The 25,872-nt window shown below is 37.0% G+C and overlaps 3 protein-coding genes across 28 annotated transcripts in view; 1 reads left to right on the plus strand and 2 right to left on the minus strand.

Annotated features, from left to right (window-relative positions):
* The window catches only part of INSC (INSC spindle orientation adaptor protein), an 864,422-nt gene that overhangs the window by 607,760 nt on the left and 230,790 nt on the right, over positions 1-25,872 (minus strand). The gene's annotated exons all lie outside the window — the stretch shown is intronic.
* Positions 1-25,872, plus strand: part of CYP2R1 (cytochrome P450 family 2 subfamily R member 1) — a 131,014-nt gene that overhangs the window by 76,240 nt on the left and 28,902 nt on the right. The gene's annotated exons all lie outside the window — the stretch shown is intronic.
* The window catches only part of PDE3B (phosphodiesterase 3B), a 324,331-nt gene that overhangs the window by 34,678 nt on the left and 263,781 nt on the right, over positions 1-25,872 (minus strand). For 16 of the 26 annotated variants that reach the window (XM_085011945.1, XM_085011957.1, XM_085011942.1 and 13 more), the window contains 4 exons: positions 22,378-22,520; positions 14,898-15,004; positions 6,580-6,781; positions 5,946-6,022 (listed from right to left, as the gene is read on the minus strand). In XM_085011945.1, coding sequence (XP_084868071.1) covers positions 5,946-6,022; positions 6,580-6,781; positions 14,898-15,004; positions 22,378-22,520 — 529 coding nt within the window. The remainder of the gene's footprint in view (positions 1-5,945; positions 6,023-6,579; positions 6,782-14,897; positions 15,005-22,377; positions 22,521-25,872) is intronic. The other 10 variants (XM_085011953.1, XM_085011952.1, XM_085011951.1 and 7 more) reach the window with 2 other exon arrangements.

The following is a 25,872-nucleotide window of genomic DNA, read 5'->3' on the forward strand; positions in this document are numbered from 1 at the left end:
ATATTTTACCTGATATATCCACACCTGGATGAACAGGATGAATGGATATTCACTAAAAAAAAGTGAGACCCAGAAAAGTCAGCCCCTCCCACTAGTAGCTTTTTTCTTTTAAACCAATTTCATGTAAATAATTTCAAATACCTGACATTATTTGAGTTTTAGATAGGAAAATTCTAAATTCATAGTGATGAGTGAGAGTAAGGCACATCTAAAAATTAAAACAATGTCATGCATCGAGTTATTTCTCAAAACCAGCGAGATTAATAATATTCTTTTCCCCAAATTACATGGAAAAGGGAAGCAGCACTGGTCGCTAAACTGCACTCATTTACATGTAAAAAAAAATTCATACTCATTGCATCTGTAGTACACAAAACAGGGAACTTTCCCCAAATCCATCAACAATAGAATAAGTTAACTGTAATGTACTCACGCTATTGAACACTACAGAACAAAGAGTGAACTACAATCACATGTACCAATATGGATTATTCTTAAAAATACACAAATGTTAAGTGAAGGAAGCCAGTACAAAGGTACATACTCTGTGATTCTCTTTATGAAAAGTTCAAAAACATATCAAAATTGATATACATGAGTACTGAAAAACAGAATGAATGTTACCTTTTGAGGATATTCCTGGAAGGGGGGCCTGAGGGGAAATTCTGGGGTGCTGGTAATATTTTGTTTATTGACTTGAGTATTGATTATATAGGTATATTAGATGTATGAAATTCACCAAGCTACAAACTTAGGGCTTATTTAGTTTTTAATATGTAGGGATTTTTTTTTTAAAGAAGTGTTTTTAAGAGTACTCATTTGAGTTGTTTCAGAAGAACCAGATATAAATCCTGATTTTTGTACTTAATAATGGCAAGTTTTCTCCCCTGTAAAATGTGGATAACACCTGTCTTACTAGATGTTACATACAATAGATGATCAATAAATGTTAGTCAAGTCTGAACCTAACACACTGAATATTCTAAAAATCATTAATTGATGATAAAGAAGTATTATCCTTTGGAAAGTATCATTTTTTTTAAAGATAAAACGTATTTTAAGAAAAGTTAAAAGTTTGGACTATTTAACTGTTCTTAGAAAGTTAAGGCGCTAATGACAATAATATTCCAAAACAGCCCTAATTCAAAAATTGTTGACATCTGAAGTACATGATTTACTTTTTAATCTAAATTCCTAATAACGATATCTTGCAGATAATAAAGTTGAAATAAATGTAGCAATTTCTTTTCCAAATATATATACAACACACTCTTATGCCACATGCATTCTTTAGAAATGCATTCTTATTGCTTCATCAAGGGAGCATTTATTTCCCATCTCCCTGGAATCTGGACAGGCCACATGACTGCTTTGATTAACAGAATATGACAGAAGTGACACTTTGGTCTGGGTTGAGCCATTAACTAGACTGGCAGCTTCTAGAGCCTCTTCTCTTGGACTCCAGCCAACATATTGGAAGAAGCCCAGAGAGAGGTCATATTTATATGGACTGGTCAATACCCAACAGACATATAACACATCTTGGAAATTCAGTCTCTTTTAAACTCTATATAAATTTGTCTTTTCTAAAATTTAATATAAATGGAATCAAACTATATAACTTTTTAAGCTTGGTTTCTTTCATTTAGAATAATATTTTGAAGTTTATCCGTGTAGAATCATATATCAGCAGTTTATTTTTTTGTTAAATAGAATTCCACTGTATGGATATACCACATGATGTTTATCATTTATAGGTTGATAGACATTTGGATAATTTCCAGTTTAGTACTATGGTGAATAATGATGTCAAAAGTATTCATAATCCTGTCTCTGAAAGCTCATATGCTTTTTCTCGAGTAAATTCTTATCCATGTTACTGCTGGATACGGTAAATTTATATCTTAGAACTGTCAAAATGTTTTCCAAATTGGGTTGCCAAATTGGGTTGCCACTTTACGTTCCCATCAACAATGTACAGGGTTCCAATTTCTCTGCATCGCTGGCAACACTTGGTATTGTCTGTCTTTTTGACTATAGCTATTCTAATTTGAGTGTAGTATCTTACTATAGTATTAATTTGCATTTCTCTAATGACTAATGATGTTAATCATTTTTAATGTTTACTACCCATTCGCTTATATCTTTCATATCCTTCTCCATGACTTTCACCAAAATAGCTAACATCTGTTGCCCACTTTTTAAGTGAGTTGGTTGATGTCTTCCTATTGAGTGGTAAGAGTTCTATATCATGGATATGACCTGCATCAGATGTATAATTTGCAAATATTTTTTCCCAATCTGTGGTTTGTCTTTGATTTTTGTTTTGTCTTTTTTTTTTTTTTTGTCTTTTTAGGGCTGCACCCGCAGCATATGTAAGTTCCCAGGCTAGGGGTCAAATCGGAGCTGCAGCTGCTGGCTTATGCCATAGCCACAGCAACATGGGATCCGAGAGGCATCTGCAACCTATACCACAGCTCATGGCAATACCAGATCCCCAACCCACTGAGCAAGGCCAGGGATTGAACCCACATCCTCATGGATACCAGTTGGATTCATTTCCACTGCACTACAATGGGAATAACTCCCCCCCCCCCTTTTATGTCACATTTTAAAAAATGTATTAACTATATTTATTTATTTTATTTTTGTCTCTTCAGGGCTGCACCCACAGCATATGGAAGTTCCCAGGCTAGGGGCTGAATTGGAGCTATAGCTGACAGCCTACACTAGAGCCACAGCAACTCGAAATCTGAGCCATGTCTGTGACCTACACCATAGCTCACAACAATGCCGGATCCTTAACCCACTGAGTAAGGCCGGGGAATCAAACCTGTGTCCTCATGGATATTAGTTGGGTTCATTATTGCTGAGCAACAACAGGAACTCCCATCTTTGATTTTCTTATTGGTGTCTTTTGAAGTGGAAAAGTTTTAAATTTCACTGAATTCCAATTTGTCAGTTTTTCTTTCATGAATTGTGCTGTTTTAAGTAAAGGATGTTTTACTTAAACCAAGGTCACACAGACCTGGTTCTATATTTTCTTCTACAAATTTCATGATTTTAACTTCTAACACACAGGCCTATGATTTATTTTGAATTACTTTCTATATATGTAATGAGGTAAGGGTCCAAATTCTTTTCCTAGTTAATGAATGAAAACTGAGCCTGGACTTCTGTTCACCAACATCCAAGGACCCCAGCAAATGTCCAGAGCTAGAGGCTAGGGGACCAATGATCGAGTGCCCTCACTGCACACCACTGCTAGGTGATGGCCCAGAAGCTTTGGTCCCCTGAAGCTGGTGTCTTCCACTGTCACCCCCCTCCTGCAGGCTGGGACGCTCAGTTTCCAGGGAACCTCAGTGTTGGCCTCCTTCACCCACAGGTACATGGGCTGGATGTGAGTGCAATATATCAGGTTGTCGAAGATCTCCAGGCCTTCCATCACATGCAGCATGCCATACATCACTAGATCAGTCAGGTTCAGCCTCTGGTCCCCCTTGAAGGGTTGACCTTTGCCAGTGGTTGCCACCCATTCATTAGCAACCTCACAGAGGCTCTCATAGCACTTCATCCTAGAGGTTGTGCCTGATCTTGATCCTCTTGCTGATGAGGTACATGGCAGCTGTGCTCACATTATGTATCCACAGTGCCCTCCAGGCCGTGAAACTACCCTCTGACAAGAAGTCGGCCAAGGCCTCAGCAAGCGTTCTGTACACATTGGAAATCAGGTGCACTAGCCAGTTGACTGCCCGCTGTCTCTACTTACTCTTTTTGATACTATTAATTTCAACTTATGATGGTTCATGCTGGCATGTAGAAATATGATTGATTGGCTCAACGGTTAACGAACCTGACTAGGACCCATGAAGGTGTAGGTTCAATCCCTGGCCTTGCTCAGTGGGCTAAGGATCCAGCACTGCTGTGAAGTTTCTGTGGCTATTGCATAGGCTGGCACCTGCAGCTCTGATTGGACCCCAAGCCTGGGAACCTCCATATGCTGTGGGTGAGACCCTAAAAAGCAAAAAAACCAACCAACCAACAACAACAACAACAAAAAATTGTATCTTGTAACTTTACTAAACTTGTTTATTGGTTCTAATAATCGCGTGTGTGTATGTGTATATATTTGGGATTTTCTACAAATGATATGTGAATAAGGAAAGGTTTACTTATTTCCATTCAGGGTAACTTTATTTCTTTATCGTTTCTAATTTTCCTGGCTAGAACCTCCAGTATGATATTGAATAGATGTGCTGAATGCGAAAATCCTCTTATCCTTGATTTTAGGGGGAAAGCATCAATCTTTCCCCAATAAGGATGGTGTTAGCTCTGTGTTGGTTTCAAAGATGCCTTTTATCAGGTTGAAGAAATTCCCTGATATTACTTGTTTGTTTTCATCATGACAGAATGTTGCATTTTGTCAAATGCTTTTTCTGCATCTGTTTAGACTATCATGTGTTGTCCCCAACCCCGTGCACCCTTTATTTTATTAATGTAGTGTATTACCTTGATTGATTTTCAAATGTTAACCACCCTTCAATTCCTGGGATAAGTACCTCTCGGTCATGGTATAATATTTTATCTGTTGCTTGATTCAGTTTGCTAGTATATTGTTAAGGCTATAAGAATGTTAGTCTATGGTTTTTCTTGTTTTTTTGCTTTTTGTTATTTGTTTTTTGTCTTTTTATGGCCACACCTGAGGCATTTGGAAGTTCCCAGGCTAAGGGTTGAATCGGAGCTGTAGCTGTTGTCCTACATCACAGCCATGGCAATGAGGGATCTGAGCCACGTCTACAACCTACACCACAGCTCATGGAAACACCAGATCCTTAACTCACTGAGCAAGGCCAGGGATGGAACCTGAGTTCTCATGGATGCTAGTTGGGTTTGTTACCACTGAGCCACAAAGGGAACTCCTGATTTTCTTTTCTTTGTCCGATTATGGTCTTATAGAATGAATTAGGAAGTTTTCCCTCTTCTACGTTTTGGAAGTTTGTGAAGGATTGGTATTCTTTGTTGTTTTTTAATCCTTTAAAATGCAAAAACCAGAAACTATTGTATGACATAAAAAATTGAATTTTAAAGTATATGAAGGGATTGATATGTACATATAATCCCTGAAAAGGCTTATCTATTTCTGGTTTACCTTTATTACTAGGCTGCAGTACTATAGAGTTTACCAAGTTATTCCTACCACAGTTAAGCCTTCAATTCCAAATCTTTGCCTCCCTAGTCCCACAAAACTGCCAAAAGGGACTGCTCATTCTATCAGTTACTGGCCCATCTAGAAGCAACAAACATCTTTTTGGTGCCCCAAACTTGAGAGACTCACTTTCTTAGACTTCTATCCTCCTCCAGATCCTGTACTGGAAATTCTGAGGAGTTGTTAGTTCTTCAGTGCTTCAAGCAGGTTTTTTTTTTTGTTGTTGTTGTTAATAATTTGTGACCTTTCTAGCTATATTCAGTGAAAATGATGATATGAGTTAACTAGCTAACTATTACTGGATGCCTGAGTCATCAATGTTTTAATGTTATAAAAAACTATAATTTTATCACCAACAATACTTCTTGTTTAAGGATATACTTCAGAATAATATAATTAACTAAATTTTAAAATAGCTCCTCTGTGTAATTATTTTAAAAATGTATGCAAACCCTTTTGAGCTTATATTGTGCAATTTAAATTTCAATGTTAATATAATTAATTTCACTGTTTGCGAACCCTAGCTGTGACAAAAGGCTATATTCATTTGTGCAGTACATTTTTACTCTTCAAAATACTTTTACCATCTATTTATAATTTTCTAATACTACTGTGAAGTAGATAAAAACATTATAATCTTCATTTTAAAGATGAATAACCTAAAATTAAAGTGATTCATTCATTTAAAAAAAATATATAAGGAAATGCTTTTAAACCCACTGGATTTCTGCAATCTCACCTGACTTTCCCCTGTGGCAGTCTGTACCAGACTCTGATTCAGATGTTGAAGCATATTTCAATATTTGATGTCCACAGCTTGTAAAATAAAACAGATAAATATGTACATATGATAAATGAGGCAAAACTTTTTTTTACCAAATCTGGTTGTTTTTTAACTGCGAGATCTCAACTCAAAATATCCTAATATTCCAATCTCTTTATAAACTTAATAATAGGCTTTATCCTTAATAGATGCTTTATCCTAGCATCTGTGTCCCTGAAGGAAATAACATATTTTGAAAATCACACTGAGCTCTTATTACCATCAAAGCAGAAATGAGAATGAATGCCATAAGATCTGGGTATTATAAATAGGCACTAAATTAGTAGATATTAAAATAATTCTCATACATTTACTGATATCTTATGATGGATAGAATACCACTGTATTTCACTTCAGATGGTAATCATTTAGCTGGGAAATGAATAATAGCATTGGAATGAGAAGAAAATTGTTTAGAATAAAAACTACTAGATGAAGGAGAGGATATAGTCTTCATCATATAGTTATAATACAGAACTGGAAAACTGGTAATACTTTATAAAATAACCTATATTTTGAAATGGAAATAATAGACATTCAGGAAACCTACCTGTTACATAAATTGCTATCAGAATTTCTAATTTGCTGACAAAAATCTGGTGAATTGGGTGCATTGCCCAGAGATCTGTGTAAAATAACACTTGGTTTAGAAAGAAAATCAGCAGTATCAGGAAATTCTATAGGTGACCGGTTAGTTGGAGAGCCAGCAGACATTGGTCCATGACTGGGAGAATTCGGGCTGGGTAAAGCACCTAGAAAATTGAAAAAAGAGGAAAGAAATAGGTATGTATGTTTCTATGTATATATTTATTGTCTATTTTGGGGTATTTATAAAGAATATTTTCCCTCTTTAAAGAAAGAAAAGTATTTACAATTAAAGGATAAAATAGTTTTTTTTTTTTCTCTTTTTTGGCCCTGCTGCACCTGAGGCATATGGAAATTCCCAGACCAGGGGTCAAATCAGAGCTGTAGCTGATGGCCTATATCACAGCCACAGCAACACAGGATCCAAGCTGTGTCTGTGACCTACAACACAGCTCATGGCAACTCTGGATCCTTAACCCACTGAGTGAGGCCAGGGATCAAACCTGCATCCTTATGGATACCAGTTGGATTCATTACCACTGAGCCATGACAGGAACTCTGATAAAATAGATTTCTATGTGCTATCTTCAAGATATTCTAGAAATCAAGCAGAATATAGATCGTATTTGTCATCATCAATGCTTGTGGAATAAACACCCTGTGGCAGGCTGGCACATAGTAAGTAAATATTAGGAATATAACTAAAATATACATAGCGTGTGGTACAAATTTTCCTAGTTCATATTGGTCTTTAACTTTCTCACTGTGTGTCCCTATCAGCTTGATTATCCACATAACAAAAGCATCTTCACCAAATTTTACAGAATATTTTCTAATACAATAAAATTCATGTTTTTATCAAAGAAGCAAAGTTCTTAATAGCATTAAGCAAGTTGAGCATATGATAAAATTATATTAACACAACAGCAGATCCCTTTTAAAAAAATCAAAATCTTTCCAGCTCATTCATTCATTCAACAAGTATTTGAGAACATATTAAATGCTGGAAAATGTGCAGGCTATCACAATGGAGAAAAAAAGATGCCATCCAACAACTCAACAAACCTAAAGTCTAGCTGAAAATACAAGCAAGTGCTAATTCCTAATATAAGGGAAAAAAAGAGTGTTTCAGAAAAGCATCCCTAATCCTACTGATTTAGCTCAAGAAGCCTTTGCTGGGTGCCTTGAACTAAGGGTATATCAGGAGGGGTGTAGGCAGATTTTAAACTTTATTTTGAAATAAAGATCCAAGTCAAGTGTGAAGCAGAGAGTAAAGCAAATAACAGTTATCTTTTTTGTGTGTGTGTGTCTTTTCTAGGGCTGTACCTGAGGCATATGGAGGTTCCCAGGCTAGGGGTCTAATCAGAGCTACAGCTGCCAGTCTACACCACAGCCACAGCAACATGGGATCTGAGCCGAGTCTGCAACCTTCACCACAGCTCACGGCAGTGCTGGATCCCCAACCCACTGATCGAGGCCAGGGATTGAACCTGCAACCCCATGGTTCCTAGTCGGACTCATTAACTACTGAACCATGATGGGAACTCCATACATAACAATTATTAAGGACCTATGATATTTTGAGACATAGTTATAGATGTGTGTGATGGTTAGTTTTATGTGCCATTTTGGCTAAGCTATGTACCCAGTTGTCCAGTTTAGTAGGGCTTGCTATTTAGGTATTTTTTCAGATGTGATTAACACTGAAAACAGTAGACTAAGTTTACTTCATAATGTGGGTTGGCCTTATTCAATTAGTTAAAGGCTTTAGGAGAAAAAAACTGAGGTCCTCCAAAAAGGAAGGAATTTTGCCTCCAGACTGCCTTCCAAGTCAAGGCTACAACATCGACTCCTGCTAGAATTTTCAGCCTGGTAGCCTGCCCTGAAAATTTCAGACCCAGCAGCCCTCACAATCTGGCAGGCCAATGCTCATCAGTCAATCAATCAATCACCTTCTCCTCCATATGTATGTGCATACCTATGTTTACGTATGCATGTATATATGTATGTAGTAGGTGTATATATATACACACAAACATCCTATTGGTTCTGTTTCTCTGGAAAACTCTGACAAACACAATGTGTTATTTAGTCTTCATAATAACACTTTTGAGTTAAATAGTATTTTAATTTTACATGTGAAGAAAAAAACTGCCAAAATAAAAATCAAGAAACTTGATTTATTTACACGGTTAACATACTCCTTGCAATGCTGTTCTATTGAACTGATTTGTTTAGAGGCTCCTATAGCTTCATATAATGTTAGGATTGAACAAGATCTTATAAATAATCTCATCAAACACTTTATGTTTCAGAAGAGGAAACTGAGGACTAGAGAGGGGAAGTGTCTTGCTTGTCAAAATCACAATTGGGAGTTCCCGCTGTGACGCGCACTGCAGGGTCACTGTGGACGTGTGGGTTTAGTCCCTGGCCTGGCACAGTGAGTCAAAGGATCCAGTGCTGCTGCAGGTCAGATTCAATCCCTGCCCCAAGAACCTCCATATGCTGCACGTGCAGTCATTTAAAAAAAAAAATCATAGTGGTTAGTTACTAACTGGAGACTACAGTTCCAATTTTCAGCATTTTTTTCTCCAATTATACTAGTGAGTGTCCAAAGCCCTGACAAACAGGCTAGGAAGAATAAAGGATAAACTAGTTATAAGGTAGAGTTCTGATAAAACATAGAAAAGTTTAAAGCAGAGGACAAAATGGTAGAGAAAAACCTAGCAACTCTTGAATTCTTTCTACAATACAGATTCATCACATGGCATGTGGAAGTTCACAGGCAAAGGGCTGAATCAGAGCTGCAGCTGCCAGCCTAAGCCACAGCCACAGCAACACCAAATCCGAGCCACATCTGCGACCTAAGCCACAGGTCACAGCAACATCAGATCCTTAATCCACTTAGTGGTGCCAGGGATCGAACCACATCCTCATGGACACTAATCAGGTTCGTTTCTGCTGAGACACAATGGGAAACCCCAGATTCATAATTTTTATTTTAAATAAACCTTTTTAATCGTGAAATATAACACCTACAGAAAGGTTATAACAGGAATGCTTACAACTCAAGCTAAATGTAGAACACGGCCCAGAGATCAGAAACCCCTGTCCAAGTCCTTATTACTCTCCCTCTCATTAAAGGAAATCGTTAGTTTTATTTTTATGGTAACTGTTTTTCTTGCCTCTCTTTAAATTTATACCACATAGGTATCTCTTAACAATTCAGATTAGTTTTGCCCTTTTTTTGAACTTTGTAAATTGAATCAGACAGTATAAATGCTTTTATGCCTTGCTTACTTTACTCAACATTTTAAAAAGATATTTCACATATTCATTCATTTTGAATGACATATAAAATTGTATGTATGAATATAGCACAATTTTATTTCTCTTCAAGTACTGAACTGCCAAATTGTCTTCCAAAGTAGCTGTAGCATTTTACTTTCCCATCACAGATGTATGAGTGTTCCTACTTCTGAACATTTTTCCAACACTTGTTATGCTGTCTTTAGAATTATAGACATCAGAGTGAGTGTGAGGTCATGGTTCATTCTGGTTTTGATTTGCATTTCCCTAATGACTAATGATGCTGAGTATCTTTTCATGTGTTTGAGGGCTATTTGTACATCTCCTTCGAGAAACATCTATTCAAATCTTTTGCCAATTTTTTAGTGAGGTCATTTGTGTTTTTATTATTGAGTTGAAGAGATCTTTAGGTCTATTCTGAATACAAGTACATTGTCAAATTATAATTTGCAAATATTTTCTCCCATACTAGGGACTGTCTTTTCACTTTCTTTAAGTATCTGTAGAAGTAAAAATGTTCTTAATTTTAATGAATTCCTATTATCAATTTTTTTCTTCCCATTTTTCTTATTATTAAAGGTTGTTTTAGCTATTCTGGGTCCCTTGAATTTGCTTTTGGTGTCATAGCTAATAATCCTTTACTCAATATCCAAAGTCACAAAGATTTTCGTGTTTTCTTCTACAAGTTTTATGGTTTCACTCTTACATTTGAGCCCATGAGCTTTTTGAGTTAGTTTTTGAGTATGATGACAACAGATAGGTTCCAAATTCATTTTTTCATAAAAGTGTATATCCAGTTGTCCTGACCTCATTTAATTATAAATGAAATTATTTTCTTAAATTTTAGTTTTTCATTTTTCCTTGCTATTATAGAGAAATATAATCGATTTTTGCATATAGATTTTGTGTTCTGCCTCACTGATGAACCTGTTTATTGGATGGAAGAGGTTTTAATGGATTTCTTAGGAATTTATAAATACATGACAATGTCATCTACAAACAGTTTTATATCTTCCTTTTTATTTTTTATTAATTTTATTTATTTTATTTTCATTTTTAATGATTTTTATTTTTTTTCCATTATAGCCGGTTAACAGTGTTCTATCAATTTTCCACTGTACAGCAAGGTGACTCAGTCACACATACATATATACATTCTTTTTTCTCACATTATCATGCTCCATCATAAGTGACTAGATATAGTTCCCAGTGCTATACAGCAGTACACCTTACTTTTATTCCTTTTAATTTAATGTCATCTGCAAATAGTTTTACATCTTCCTTTTATTCCTTTTAACCTGTAGAACCTCAAACCCAATGTTGAGTAGAAGTGGTAATTATTTTACAATTATTTATTTTATAATTTTATAATTTCTAGTTCTCTCCTTGGTGAGTCATTGTTGTCACATTCTCCCTAAATACTTAAGATATGGTTTCCTCAAACATTTATGGTAACACATTTAAAGTCACTGGTAAACCTATTTATGGTAACACATTTTAAGTCATTGCTAAACAAAAATCCAAACCCCCTCAGGGAAATTTTCCATTGGTTGTTTTTCATTGTCTATCTACATGGTTAAAACTTTCTTGCTTCTTTGCATGCTTCATAATTTTTTGTTGAAACCTAGACATTTTAGATGCTATATTGTAATAATTCTAGTATCAGATCTCTTTCACCCCCAACATTTGTGTTGCTGGTTTTGTGTTAGGTTTTGTTTCTGATTGTTCATTGAGTAATTTCCTGGATTCATTATGCAGATTTTGTTTTTTCTGAGGTGTGTTGCCACTGAGTTCTCCACTGTTCTTTTTTTTTTTTTCTTCCTCGATTTTTTTTCTTTAAGTGTCTTGGCTATCTCTCATCTGTAGATGAGAATCTGTTTGAAAAGATACTGAACTTCAAGCTTCCAGACAATCTACAAGACAGCCTCAGCTTTAACTTCCTGCTTGTGCAGGACCTCAAGATCAGCTACAGGTGGGCCTTCTCCTTTCCCAGATCTTTCCTGGGCATGTGCACAGCCTTACACGTGTGCTCTTGGCCTAGCAGATCTTTAGGAACACGTCAGAGCTTCCCACTTTCCAACATGGCCATCTATTATCCAGGATCTCCTTTTAAATTCCCAATCAGCTCTTGTTGCCCAGTTCAAATCACAGCCATAAGCACTCACAATGTTGCCTGGCATAGGATATGGGTTTTGTTTTTCTTTCTATGGCCCATGCCTGAAGCATATGTAAGTTCCCAGGCCAGGGGCTGAAGTGGAGTTGCAGGTGCATCCCACTCCACAGCTACTACAACACTGGATCCAAGCTGCATCCGAAATCTATGCTGCAGCCTGCAGCAATGCAGGATCCTTAATCCAGAGTGATACTAGGGATTGAACCTGTATCCTCACATGATCAGGTCCATAACCTGCTGATCTACAACAGGAACTTCAGGGTGTGGGGGTTTTTTGGGTTTTTTTTTTGAGAGCTGAGTTCTGAGTCAAATAAAATATCTAAAACACCCTGGAAACATAGAGAGGTTTTCCAGGAAGCCATAAGTTTGGACAAAACAATTAATGTATTCTCAGGATGTTGCTTTAAAAAAATTTTTTTTAAGTTTTTATTTTTAAATTTAATTTTATTAAAGTAGAGTTGCTTTCAATGCTGTGATAATTTCTGCTGTATAGCAAAGTAATTCAGTTATACTTGTAAACATATCCATTCCCATATAAGTTATCACAGAACACTGAATAGACTTCCTTGTGCAGGTCCCCATTGATCCTGCATCCCATATACAGAAGTGTGCCTTTGCAATTCCCAAACCCCCAATCCATCCCCCTCACTCCCAGGATGTTGCTTTTATTTCAAAAGAGGTCAGACTTGAGGCTGCAAAGCTACTGGCTTTTAGTTATAGTACCACTGAGCTGGGAAGAGAGAGGGGATGGGAACTGCTCCCAATTAAAATATCACAGAAGAATAGCCCAGCAAATCATCTATTTTCATCAACCTTGTGAGTATCCTTGGGAAAAACATTTATCTTTTAATGTCTGAGTGTAGTGCTTTATGGTCAATTAGGTCAAGTCAGTTAAATCATGTTGTTTTAATCTTCCGTATATCTCTATGAATATTGTGGTTTGCTATTCTACTAGATAATGAGAGTGGTGAGTTAAAATTTCCATAATAAATATGGATTTGTCTTTATCTACCTTTAGTTCTATTAATTTTGGGTTTGTGGGTTTTATAGCTATGAGATCAGACCTATCTGTGCCCTTAGATTTAGGGTGTGTCTTTTGTAAAGAGCATATACTTGCTGTCTGACAATCTGTGTCTTTTAATTGGTGTGTATTTTCAAGTTTTTATTGAAAACTGGACATTTTAGATAGTATACTGTAACTCAGGTCAGGTCCCTGGTACCCCTGCCCTCTTGCCAACCATCCACACAAGGTGTATATTTTCTATAGTTTGTTTAATCCACCATCTTGCTATTTCTTTTTCAGTTGTTCCTTATGGGTTTTTGTTTTTCTTACTTTCTCTTTTGGATTATTTTGGGCTCTTCAACTTTTTTTTTTCTTCTTTCCTTTTTTGGTAACACCTGTGGCATAATAAGGACGTTCCCAGGCCAGCAATCAAATCCAAGCCACAGCTGTGACCTAGCTACAGCTGCGGCAATGCCGGATCCTTAATCCACTGAGCCAGGCAGGGAATCAAACTGGCACTGCCATAGAGAAAAGGCAGATCATCAACCCCTGTGCCACAATGAAAACTCAAAAAAAATTTTAATCATTCCATTTTACCTTCTATATTAGGTTTTGGCTTATATTTTTTCTTTTTGTTCTTTTAATTTTCACCCTGGATATTAAAACGTGGATCTCTGAAGTATTAAGTTTCTTTTAAATTAGAACTTTTCAGTACTTTTCAATCATTGCTACAGTACACTATAAGTTTAAATCTAATTTACCCCTTCCTGCCCTATGTGCCATTGTTTCCATATATTTGACTTCTTCATACATTATGCAAGCCACAAGGGAGTCATTGTTTTAATCATCAGTATTCACTTATATGCACCCATTTAGGCTTACCAGTGCTTTCCATTCGTTCCTGAAGATCCATGCTTCAATCTGGATCATTTTCCCTCCAACTTAAGTAACTTCTTTTGCTGAATCTTAGTGGTACAAGTCTACTAGCAATAAATTCTACCAGCTTTAGTTTGTATGAAAAAAAAATGTTATTTCACCTTAATTTTTAAAGGATATTTTTACTGGATAAAGAATTCTAGGTTGATAATTTTGTTTTTGCAAAACCTTAAGTATGCCTTTTTATTATCTTTGGTGACTATAGTTAATAATATTGTATTGCAAATAACACTCTATTGCATAATAATACTATATTGCATACCTAAAAGTTGCTAAGAGAATAGATGTTAAAGGTTCTCATAAGAAAAGAATGTTGTAACTATGTATGGTGATAGATGTTCACTAGATTTATTATGGTGATGATTTCACAATATATACAAATATCAAAATCATTTAGTTGTACACCTAAAACTAATATAATGCGATAAAAATTAGCTCTACCACAGATAGATAAACTATGATTTGGATATAGTCAAGGATTTTTCCATTCTCGTATTAAGATTTTTTTTTTTCCTTCACAATTACCATGCTACAAAAGAATGTCTTTTCCTGAGGGTTTTCCCTTGTTCTGGAAATGCGTGTTTCAGAAATAGTTCCCTTGTTTGCAACTATGCATGTTTAGATAGTTCTGTATTTTACCCCTGAATCCCTAGTGCCTAACAAAGTGCCTGATACATAGCAGATGTTCAAAAATGAAAAAATGAGCAAATGGCCAACTCACAGCCAACCCAAACTGCTTAGTTATGTTAACACGATACATGAAATGGTATTCAAAATTAGCTACAAATAAGTAATGACAAAGTTTGCACTAGTATATACTTTGAGATTTCGCATATTTAAATCACAAAGAATGTTTTCTTACCAGATCTTCTTAGACCTATATGGTGAGTTAATGATACAGAAGATGACCTTTGCTTCGGGATTGTCAGTAGATTTGAACTAAAGGGCCCATTAAGATAGCATCCTTGACTAAAAGGGAAAAATAATAGGTTAAGAATTTTAAAAACCTAAGAAATTCCTTTTTTCTTTATGGTCTTTAATTCAATTAACAAATATATGCCTATACATCTAGCTTAGACATCTAGCACTTAAGGAGTAAGGCAGGAGTCAGCAAACTTTTTCTGTAAAGAACCCAACAGTAAATACTTTGGGCTCTTCAGGCCATGAAGTCTCTGTTGCATTTACTTTACTCTGCCACTGTAGTACAAAAACAACCATAAACAATAATGAGGAGTTCCTATTGTGGATCAAAGGTAATGAACCCAACTGGAATCCATGAGGATGCAGGTTCAATCCCTGGCCTTACTCAGTGGGTTAAGGATCTGGCATTGCTGTGAACAGTGTGGTGTAGGTCACAGACGAAGCTCAGGTCTGGCACTGCTGTGGCTGTAGCAGATGCTGGCAGCTGCAGTTCCGATTTGACCCCTAGCCTGGGAACTTCCATGTGCCGCAGGTACAGCCCTAAAAAAGACAAACAAACAAAACGCAATAATAAACAAATTAGTGAGGCTGTATTTCAATATAACTTTATGGGCAAAAACAGGTTATATGCCACAGTAGGTCCACAGGCTATAATTTGCTGAATGCTGGCATGAAAGTAGGTTACTAATATCACCTGGTGGGCTTCTTACAACACAGACTGCTAGTCCCACCCCCAGGATTTCTGATTCACTAGATCTGGGACAAGATCATAGAAGTGGCATTTCTAATAAGTACCTAAATGGTCCTGGGACCTCAGGGAGAATCACTGGCCTAACATACACAGTTTTTCACTCTCTTCTCCTCTTCTTCACAGATATTGATTACCCATTAACACAATCATATCCTATAACTGAAATATTTATTATAGGTTTTAGGGTTCTTAAGAGGACATTAAATATAGGTGAGTAATCACAAGTCACCAATTGATACTTTTTAGGATTATCTATTTAAAGCTTTAGGCCCAGCATCATATAGACAGCACACCCTTTCTTAGATATTCACTAATCTGTTTTCTTCTGTCAGCTCCTGATGAGGGCACTTTGCCACAGGATCAAGGACAAATCTAGATTCTCTATTTTTCACTTGGTATTTTGTTAGTGTAAGCTAGGTTCTCAAAAAGCTTTTCCCCAACCCCTTCATCTTTTCTCCATTTTCACCCTCTATTACTCAAGAGAAATCTATTTTTCTGTGACCTAAGAATTTTTTGTTCATGGCTTTACTATAACATTTGCCCATTCTGTATTATAATTTCAGATTATAGATGCGTATAGACTCTTTTTCCTCACTGACTTACAGTGCCTGGTGAAGATGTGCAACAGACATTTGTGGATTAAATGAATGACCCTCTCTTTAGGTTCCTATTCTCATTTCTCTATATTATAGATCTTTTCCAGTCCCCAGTCCTGAGTGAATAGAGTCTAGCTAACTCCTGCTTTGAGGCTCTTCTTGGGCCTTTTTCTAGGAATCTAGTTTGTCTTATATCCTCATGTAGGAAAAAGATTCTGTATTATAAAGAGAAAGCATGTAAAACCAGTTCAAAACTACTTAATATTAACAGAGAAGTTTTAACCAAAAGTTATAATAACAGCACTATTTTGAGTATGATATATCATTCATTGTTTTAGGTATTTTACATATTTCATCTCTTTCAGTCACATGAACAATGCTATTATTAGATAAGAAAACTGAGGCTTCAAGAAGAGAAGTAATTCACACAGGTAGAATTCACGGTGGCAGAGCTAAAATTCAACTTCGAATTTCTCTGATTCTTAAATGTTTCTGACTGTAAAGTGTATGCCCTTTCCACAAGACAATTCTGTTGCTATCTTTGTGTGTGTTTCTCCATCTGTAAAACTGGAGATTTAGAATAAAGGACTTCAGGGGTAACATCTAGCCTTTAGAGTCTATAATATTTTTTTGTTCAAGCTAGTAGTAATAATAATTTGTTGGCAATGTTAAAAAAAAAAGGCAATATGTAAATAATACTGCTCACAGAAACTCATCTCCCTACCAATGCTCAATCATTCTTTGTATTTGAATATTCACTGCCTACCTATAGTGTGGGAGAGACAGGGAAAGAAGAGTAACAATGCCACCCAGGGCAATATTCAAATAGAAAAATCTGTCTACTTCCTGGTTAATATTCAAAACGAAGACAGGGTTTTTTTCCTTTGGAGAAGAGACCTGAGGCTCTGCTCCACAGTACTCTGCCTTAATCTAGGGTCTTTTAATAAATGAGACATTAAATGCTAAACATTAGTTATTTAGCATTGAAAGGTATAGGTCAAAGTATAGGTTTTCAGCTCAGGTCCAGAATCATCTCATTAATTCCTGACCTAGAACTAGATAAATATACACTCCAATGAGAACAGATAAAACAAGACTGCAGAAAACAGAAGGCAAGATACCTCGGAGTCTTAGTGATTATTAAATAGTTGGCAGGAAGGTGATTAAAGTCAGACTTGGGAATCAGTCCTAAAAATCCAAATGCACAACATGACAAGAGACCTCAAATGTTATGGTCACAGAGTTAAACCATTTAGTAAGACTTGATTTCTAGACAATCAATACAAATTACCTTGAAAAGGTTTGTATCACCTCTTTTTTTTTTTTTTTTAGCAGCTGCAAGAACCTTTTGGCTATACAATATCCAGACTTATATAGCCATTATCTTAAGAATTGAGTGGGGTGACACCATCGGCCCTCTTGAACCTCTGCAGTTCAAATAGTGTCCAGGCACTGGTATAAATCTCTAATAAACTATGAAACACATAATTGACAAGCTGGTTCCCAAGTACACTATTTAGGAGACATACTATTGCTGGGCAACAAATTAGATTTAATTACAAAGCACGTACGGTGATAAATGATGAATCGGCAAAGAGGTTAAAGGTAAGGCTCTTTAGGATAGGAGTACCTATAGAGGATAGCCCTGTGAGTTTTGGGATGCAGTTTGCCTGTATTTTCCCGGGGAAAGTCTGTTCAAAGGGAATAGCTGTGGGCTCTGAATACGTGCTGATGGTCCACAGGGAGGGTCTGGGTCCCAGCAGATGGTCCGTGGATAGTGGTTCAACCACTCTTTCAACCCTACGTACTAACACTGTACTTGGGTAATTCAATTCCCAGCCAACCTAAAGAAGGATTATTCAACCCTCCATGGAATTTCTTGACCAGGAAAACTTCATCCTACATCTGAAACTTAATCAGAAGGCAGTGTCAGTTGTTACATGGACACCATACCCCTGCAAGATACTTGTTATGCAGCCATTATCTTCAAAGACCCATCTTAATGTAATCCCAAACTCTTCACAGTAACCAAGCAACCTCAGAAGGATAGTAATGGCTAAAATAAGGTAGAAAATGGAAATTGCCATAAAAGAAGCAAAGAACGAGATTCAGAGGCCATACAGATGATTTTTCCTTGGGGGGCTGTCTAGGTGTCATCCTGAAGTGCTGACATCTGAGCTGACATCTGTCTTTAACAATACAGAGGTAGGGTGAGAAGGTCCAGCCCAGGTAGAGGGAACCGCTGAAAGGGCGCATGGATGTGTAAAATAGAAGGAGTATGAAATAGGTGAGCTGGACTGGAGTTTCAGGTAAATAAAATTGATACTGGAGAGGTGTTTTGGAGTTGTAAAGTCATGGCCCTCCTAATGAATTAAAATCACAAGTCCTCTAAGAGATGAACAGTGGTAAACTCTTAAAGCATAGGTAATACAGTGGCTGTTCAAGCAGGACTAACCCTTCTACCTGTGGGTTTCCTTAACAGTGAGGTAGGCTAAAAAATAATTAAGCTTACTTTTCAAATGGAGTGAAACTAAAAACAAAATTATGAGAAAACTTCAAGGAAGAGTCTAACACAAATTACATGCCTGTTGGTTTCACCTAGAGAGCTTTCCAAATCATTTTTCTATTATTCTCTGCAAGACTGCTCATCTCTGTTTAATTTTCCCAAGTAAGGGTGCAGTTTTGTCATGAGGGAGTAAAAGAATTTTGAATCTCAGGCTAGAAATCTGGCAGTAATTCTACAGGCTTTGATAAATGTCCAAAAACTTAATGATTAGAAAAACTATGTAACCAAAGTTTCGGTTAAGGAAGATTTCTGGTAGAAGGGGAGAAGATGGATCAGAGAATAAAGGATATTAGAAATGGCAAGGATAACTCAATAGCCCGGTAAGGAACAATGAAAGCATGAAATGGTGTAGGCAAAGTGATAAAAGAAAAAAAAGGGGAGTTCCCATCATGGCGCAGTGGTTAACGAATCCGACTAGGAACCATGAGGTTGCGGGTTCGGTCCCTGCCCTTGCTCAGTGGGTTAACGATCCGGCGTTGCTGTGAGCTGTGGTGTAGGTTGCAGAGGCAGCTCGGATCCAGCGTTGCTTTGGCTCTGGCGTAGGCTGGTGGCTACAGCTCTGATTCGACCCCTAGCCTGGGAACCTCCATATGCCGAGAGAGCGGCCCAAGAAAATGGCAGAAAGGCAAAAAAAAAAAAAAAAAAAAAAAAGGAAGAGAGGAAAAGAGGTTCAGAGACAGACTGGACAACTGATTACCTGTAGACTAAGGTAACAGGATCCAATGATAACACCAAGTTTTCTAGGTACATCAATTTTATTAGCAACCACAAAACTAGAGAATAGATAGCAGCATTGTGCCAGAAATGAGGACAAAACAATAGTAACAGAAAAGCAGCTGCATGGATGAAAAATTTTGTTTCCGACATAGTCTCAGGGAGATATTGAAATCAGAGTTAGGGTCATTTAAAATTACAGTCAGAGCAGCTATGATCAGAATGCAGAGCTGCATTCAGATCAAAACGTGGTCTCCATTCTGGAATACCCTAACACAAGCCTATTAGTTCTGTGCTACTAAAGCATAAAGCCTCCCAAAGAAAATGTCACCAAACGTTAAAGATCTATAGCTTTGCTGTCTAATATGGATACCATTTACATCTACATGATTGTTGTGCACGGCTCTTTATATTTTCATTACTTAATATAAAATAAAATTTAAATTAAATTCCTCAGTCATACTAGACACACTTCAAGTGATCAATAGCCACAGGTAGCTAGAGACTACTGAACTGAATGGACAGATAAAAAAATATTCCTATCACAGACATTTCTGTTAGACTTGAATTTAAAAAGGAAGAGTGGTTATAAATGCGTCATATGGCCCCATTACCCTATGTTCAAAGTATACTTAAAAATTTATTACTGAAAAGCTCCAGCTTCTGCACCCTTGAAAAAATTACCTTTAGCCTCATCTCTTTAAAGTAGATGTTTCATAATACCATCATAATTTAGTCTCCAAATTTCTAAATCTTTTATGAGGTGTATGATTTTGTTTTAATGAGGGTTGAGTCAGTATGTTGAATCTGCCTATATTTACCTTTAACTCTGAGATATGTTCATATCAAGATTAGATTTCCATGCTTCTATTTTCATATCAATAGTGTGAGGCAGTAAGATAAAAATAATCCTACCTCAGTGTATCAAACACTTAATTTTAAATGCGTGGCTGTTACATCAATGTGACGGAAAGACAAAAAAAATAGAATCATTTTTTGTCATTCTTAAACGCAAAAATATTCTCAAGAGGTTGTTTCCCATGGTTAAGAAAGATCTGTCGTATTTTCAGTACCTAACGTCACTGACTTCGTCATATCCTGCTTCCGTTTAAAAAAACAAAACAAAACAGCAACAAAAACCATATCATCTTTGGGCTCTGGGCAAGCTCTGGACCAAAGCTCATTTTCTTGTAATGTTCTCTTCATACTAGAATCCATCCTGTTTTATATGTCATTTCGCTCAGCTTTTCTTTTATAAAAAAGGAGTTCATCTACTTGAATGTACTGTAGAAGACTCAAATTAATAAATCACAAAAGAATCTGGAAAACTACAAGCGTCTGATCATAGTTCATATATAAATGGTAACAAAGTTTAAGAGAGAAGTTAGCTATGATCCAACTCTGCCATCTACTGCTTCCAATGTGTAATTACACAGTTCAAGCTAAGAAAAGTTATAATACATGCTTCATTGTAATTGAGCGGCTTAACAGGAAATTTACACTGATTCCAATTTAAAAATTTTGTTTTCTTTTTTATGGCTGCACTTATGGCATATGGAAGTTCCCAGGCTAGGGGCTGAATCAGAGCTGCAGCTCGAGCCTACGCCACAGCCTTGGCAATACCCCATCCAAGCTACATCTGCAAACTATGCTGCCGCTTGCTGCAACACGGGATCCTTAACACACTGAGTGAGGCCACGGATCAAACCCTCATCCTCATAGAGACAAACAGGGTCATTAACCTGCTGAGCCACAACAGGAACTCCTTGATTCCAATTTTATTAACATGGTTAGATAACTGACGAATAGAAGCCTCTAACACACAAGAGATCGATATCTTTCCTGGCCTTTAAAAAAGGCAAAGTATTGAATCCTCTGTTATCAGAGTATGGGTATGTTTACATTCAGAAGATTCCTTCCAACTTCTGCAATTTTCCAGCCTCATTTGGTTGCCTTTACTTTGTAGGATTAGCACTGTTTAGTTCCAAGGAAATCCTCTATAGAATATATTAGCGGTCTTTGTTCTCCAGCAGGACAGGGCTTGAAAGAGTCCTATGACCTTATGCACAGGATCTTACCTCTCATGTCTGAGATAACATCTGGGGTGAGCCCAGGGGATGCTCTTCCTTTTTCACAAGTCAGAAACTTTGAACACCATGCAGTGGACTAGTGACTGCCCCTTATGAGGCCTCCTCTACCGTGGCTTTCCCAAGTACTGTGTCCTAAATTGATCCTCATTTCTTTAACTGTCTCCCTGGCTCATATTCTTAAGGCCCCAGCAAGCTTTGTAACTTACCAATTTGGGGGGGAGAAAGCACATTTATCTTCTTTTTAAGAATCAGTTTCTATATCAGGCCATCTTACAAACTGTGCTGTGCTATACCTAAATTACTTCACTGGTCCCTTTATGCCTTTACAACTATTTCTGTGGGTTTTTTTTTTTTTTTTTTTTTTTTTTTTGCTCTTGGTCTTTTTAGGGCTGCACCCACGGCATATGGAGGTTCCCAGGCTAGGAGTCTAATTGGAGCTGTAGCCGCCGGCCTATGACACAGACACAGCAACACGAGATCCGAGCCACATCTGCCACCTACACCACACCTCACAGCAATGCCAGATCGTTAACCCACTGAGCGAGGCCAGGGATCGAACCCACAACCTCACAGTTCCTAGTTGGACTCGTTTCTGCTGTACCACGATGGGAACCTCCCCCTTTACAACTATTTCAAACTTCATTCACAGAAACAATGCGAATGTATGAGATTCAGGATCCTTGAAAAGGCTCTGGGGATTTTACCTTGAAATACCAAATTCTTGGTGAGGCCTTTTGCCATTACTGCGTTCCCACCTTGGAGAAGTCTGGTCGATGGGCGGCAGACCTGAAGTTCCTGAGCTCCTTCTCAGCTGTGGAGTTGGCAGACTAGTCCTACTGTTTAGCCCCTGTGGAATAATTTAACAATGGTTAAAATTGTCACCCTATAATATGCCATAAATGTGATACTCAAGATGGTACATGAAAATAGCAATACAAAGTACAACCGACCCTTGAATAACTCAGGGTTTAGGGACACAGCTGAATATTCGGGTGTAATTTATAGCTGGCCCTCCTTACGTGTGCTTCCTCCACCTCCAGGATTTCGCATCTGTGGAATTTACTACTGAAAAAGATTTGCATATAAGTGGGCCCCGCACAGTTCAAACCTATGTTGTTCAAGGGTCAACTGCACGTTTTTAGCATGCACAGGAGAAACAGAACATTTTATTCTGAAAATCTGTCAGTTTTGCTCCATATATCACATTATATCTATTGTTCTACTTATCCTTCTCCTACTAAAAAATGATTTCTGACCTCCCTAAGGTTTAACTAAATTTTTTTCTTTTTGTATATTTTATTCTTAGTTTTATGAGAAATAAACAACTGACAATTTTAAAAGTAGATATGAAAGATGTACCTTGAAAAACGACTTCAGAGGGCAAGCTTAGGATCAGGTATGATCAACCCTATATCCAAACTTTTTTATATTTTCAGTATAACACTAATGTTTATAGAAGTTAAACTGCAGAATTCTAAGCTACCTTTTAAATTAATGGCTAAATTAAATTCAGAACACCTTTCAAATTAAGAATATTTTACCCTCACAATCAATAACAATTCAATTAAAAAACGCAAAGGGTAAACAATGTAAAGGATGATAAAATGCCATTTATTAAAATTACTAATCATTAAAAAATAGGAAGTTGGGGGTTTCAAAAGTCTAATAATCTAAAATATCAAGGAAAGATATAATAAAGAACCTACCTCTGAGTTACAAAAAAAGAGAATAATTTACCTTAGTGTTTGAAAATATTCTTAGTTCAAATGTTAACCAGAATATTCTACTTCTGACCACTGTGAATAGGTATTTTATTGAAATTTACATAAAAGTTTCTGCTTCTTATGAATTTCCCCTATCAGCAGACATGAAACCATCTCAGAGAGATAGTTAGACTTACACTGAAAAAGTTGTTTATGGTATTTTGTCCTTTCTGACTATAATTTAGGTTCCTATACTCTTAGTTTTGTTTTAGTTTTTTTGTTTTCTCACTTTTTAGGGCTGCATCTAAAGCATATGTAAGTTCCCAGGCTAGGTGCAGACTTGGAGCTTCAGGTGCTGGCCTATACCACAGCTACAGCAACGCCAGATCTGATCCACCTCTGGGACCTATACCACAGCTCTCAGCAACACCAGATCCCTAACCCGCTGAGCAGGCCAGAGATCGAACCCCCATCCTCATGGGTACTAGTCAGGTTCATTACCACTGAGCTCTTGCTTAATTCTTAACATATATATGACATCTTTTAAAATTATCTGTTCTAGCTCCTTTTTCTTTACTATTTTTTCATAAATGCTATTGTTCTTTTCTGAAGTAACATCAGGCTTTTTATACTCTCTTCTAAAAGCAGAAATAAGTTAGATATAAAAATTCAAATAGAAGTTTAAAGAATTACTTCTTGGTTCTTATATGACTCACAGTAAACTCCAATACTCAGAATAAGCCTGATAAACTAGAAAGTTCAAGAAATGAAAAAAAGTAAACAAAAACAAAACAAACAAACAAAAAAAGAAATGAGGCAAATCATTGGGTTAAGAAACTGACTAGGAATCCCTATCAAATTACCCATGATATTTTTCACAGAACTAGAACAAACAATCCAAACATTTATATGGAACAACAAAAGACCCAGAATCACCAAAGCAATCCTGAGAAACAAAAACCAAGCAGGAGGCATCACTCTCCCAGACTTCAAGAAATACTACAAAGCCACAGTCATCAAAACACTGTGGTACTGGTATCAAAACAGACAGACAGACCAATGGAACAGAATAGAGAACCCGGAAATAAACCCTGATACCTATGGTCAATTAATCTTTGACAAGGGAGGCAAGAACATAAAATGGGAAAAGGAAAGTCTATTCAGCAAGCATTGCTGGGAAACCTGGACAGCTGCATGCAAAGCAATGAAACGAGAACACACCCTCACACCATGCACAAAAATAAACTCCAAATGGCTGAAAGACTTAAATATACGACAGGACACCATCAAACTCCTAGAAGAAAACATAGGCAAAACACTCTCTGACATCAACCTCATGAATATTTTCTCAGGTCAGTCTCCCAAAGCAATAGAAATTAGAGCAAAAATAAACCCATGGGACCTCATCAAACTGACAAGCTTTTGCACAGCAAAGGAAACCCAAAAGAAAACAAAAAGACAACTTACAGAATGGGAGAAAACAGTTTCAAATGATGCAACTGACAAGGGCTTAATCTCTAGAATATATAAGCAACTTATACAACCCAACAGCAAAAAAACCAATCAATCAATGGAAAAATGGGCAAAAGACCTGAATAGACATTTCTCCAAGGAAGATATACAGATGGCCAACAAACACATGAAAAAATGCTCAACATCGCTGATTATAAGAGAAATGCAAATGAAAACTACCATGAGATACCACCTCACACCAGTCAGAATGGCCATCATTAATAAATCCACAAAGAACAAGTGCTGGAGGGGCTGTGGAGAAAAGGGAACCCTCCTGCACTGCTGGTGGGAATGTAAACTGGTACAGCCACTATGGAGAACAGTTTGGAGATACCTTAGAAATCTATACATAGAACTTCCATATGACCCCGCAATCCCACTCTTGGGCATCTATCCGGACAAAGCTCTACTTAAAAGAGACACATGCAACCGCATGTTCATTGCAGCACTATTCACAATAGCCAGGACGTGGAAACAACCCAAATGTCCATCGACAGATGACTGGATTCGGAAGAAGTGGTATATATACACAATGGAATACTACTCAGCCATAAAAAAGGATGACATAATGCCATTTGCAGCAACATGGATGGAACTAGAGAATCTCATACTGAGTGAAATGAGCCAGAAAGACAAAGACAAATACCATCACTTATAACTGGAATCTAATATCCAGCACAAATGAACATCTCCTTAGAAAAGAAAATCATGGACTTGGAGAAGAGACTTGTGGCTGCCTGATGGGAGGGGAAGGGAGTGGGAGGGATCGGGAGCTTGGGCTTATCAGACACAACTTAGAATAGATGTACAAGGAGATCCTGCTGAATAGCATTGAGAACTATGTCTAGATACTCATGTTGCAACAGAAGAAAGGGTGGGGGAAAAATATAATTGTAATGTATACATGTAAGGATAACCTGACCCTCTTGCTGTACAGTGGGAAAATTAAAAAAAAAAAATAGAACCTGATTAGGAGTTCCTGTC

The sequence above is a fragment of the Sus scrofa genome, chromosome 2, assembly GCF_054392235.1.
Source record: "Sus scrofa isolate SSC_HxYL_T2T_F1_AM1 chromosome 2, Sscrofa_HxYL_maternal_Yorkshire_Landrace_v2.0, whole genome shotgun sequence".
NCBI lineage: Eukaryota > Metazoa > Chordata > Mammalia > Artiodactyla > Suidae > Sus > Sus scrofa.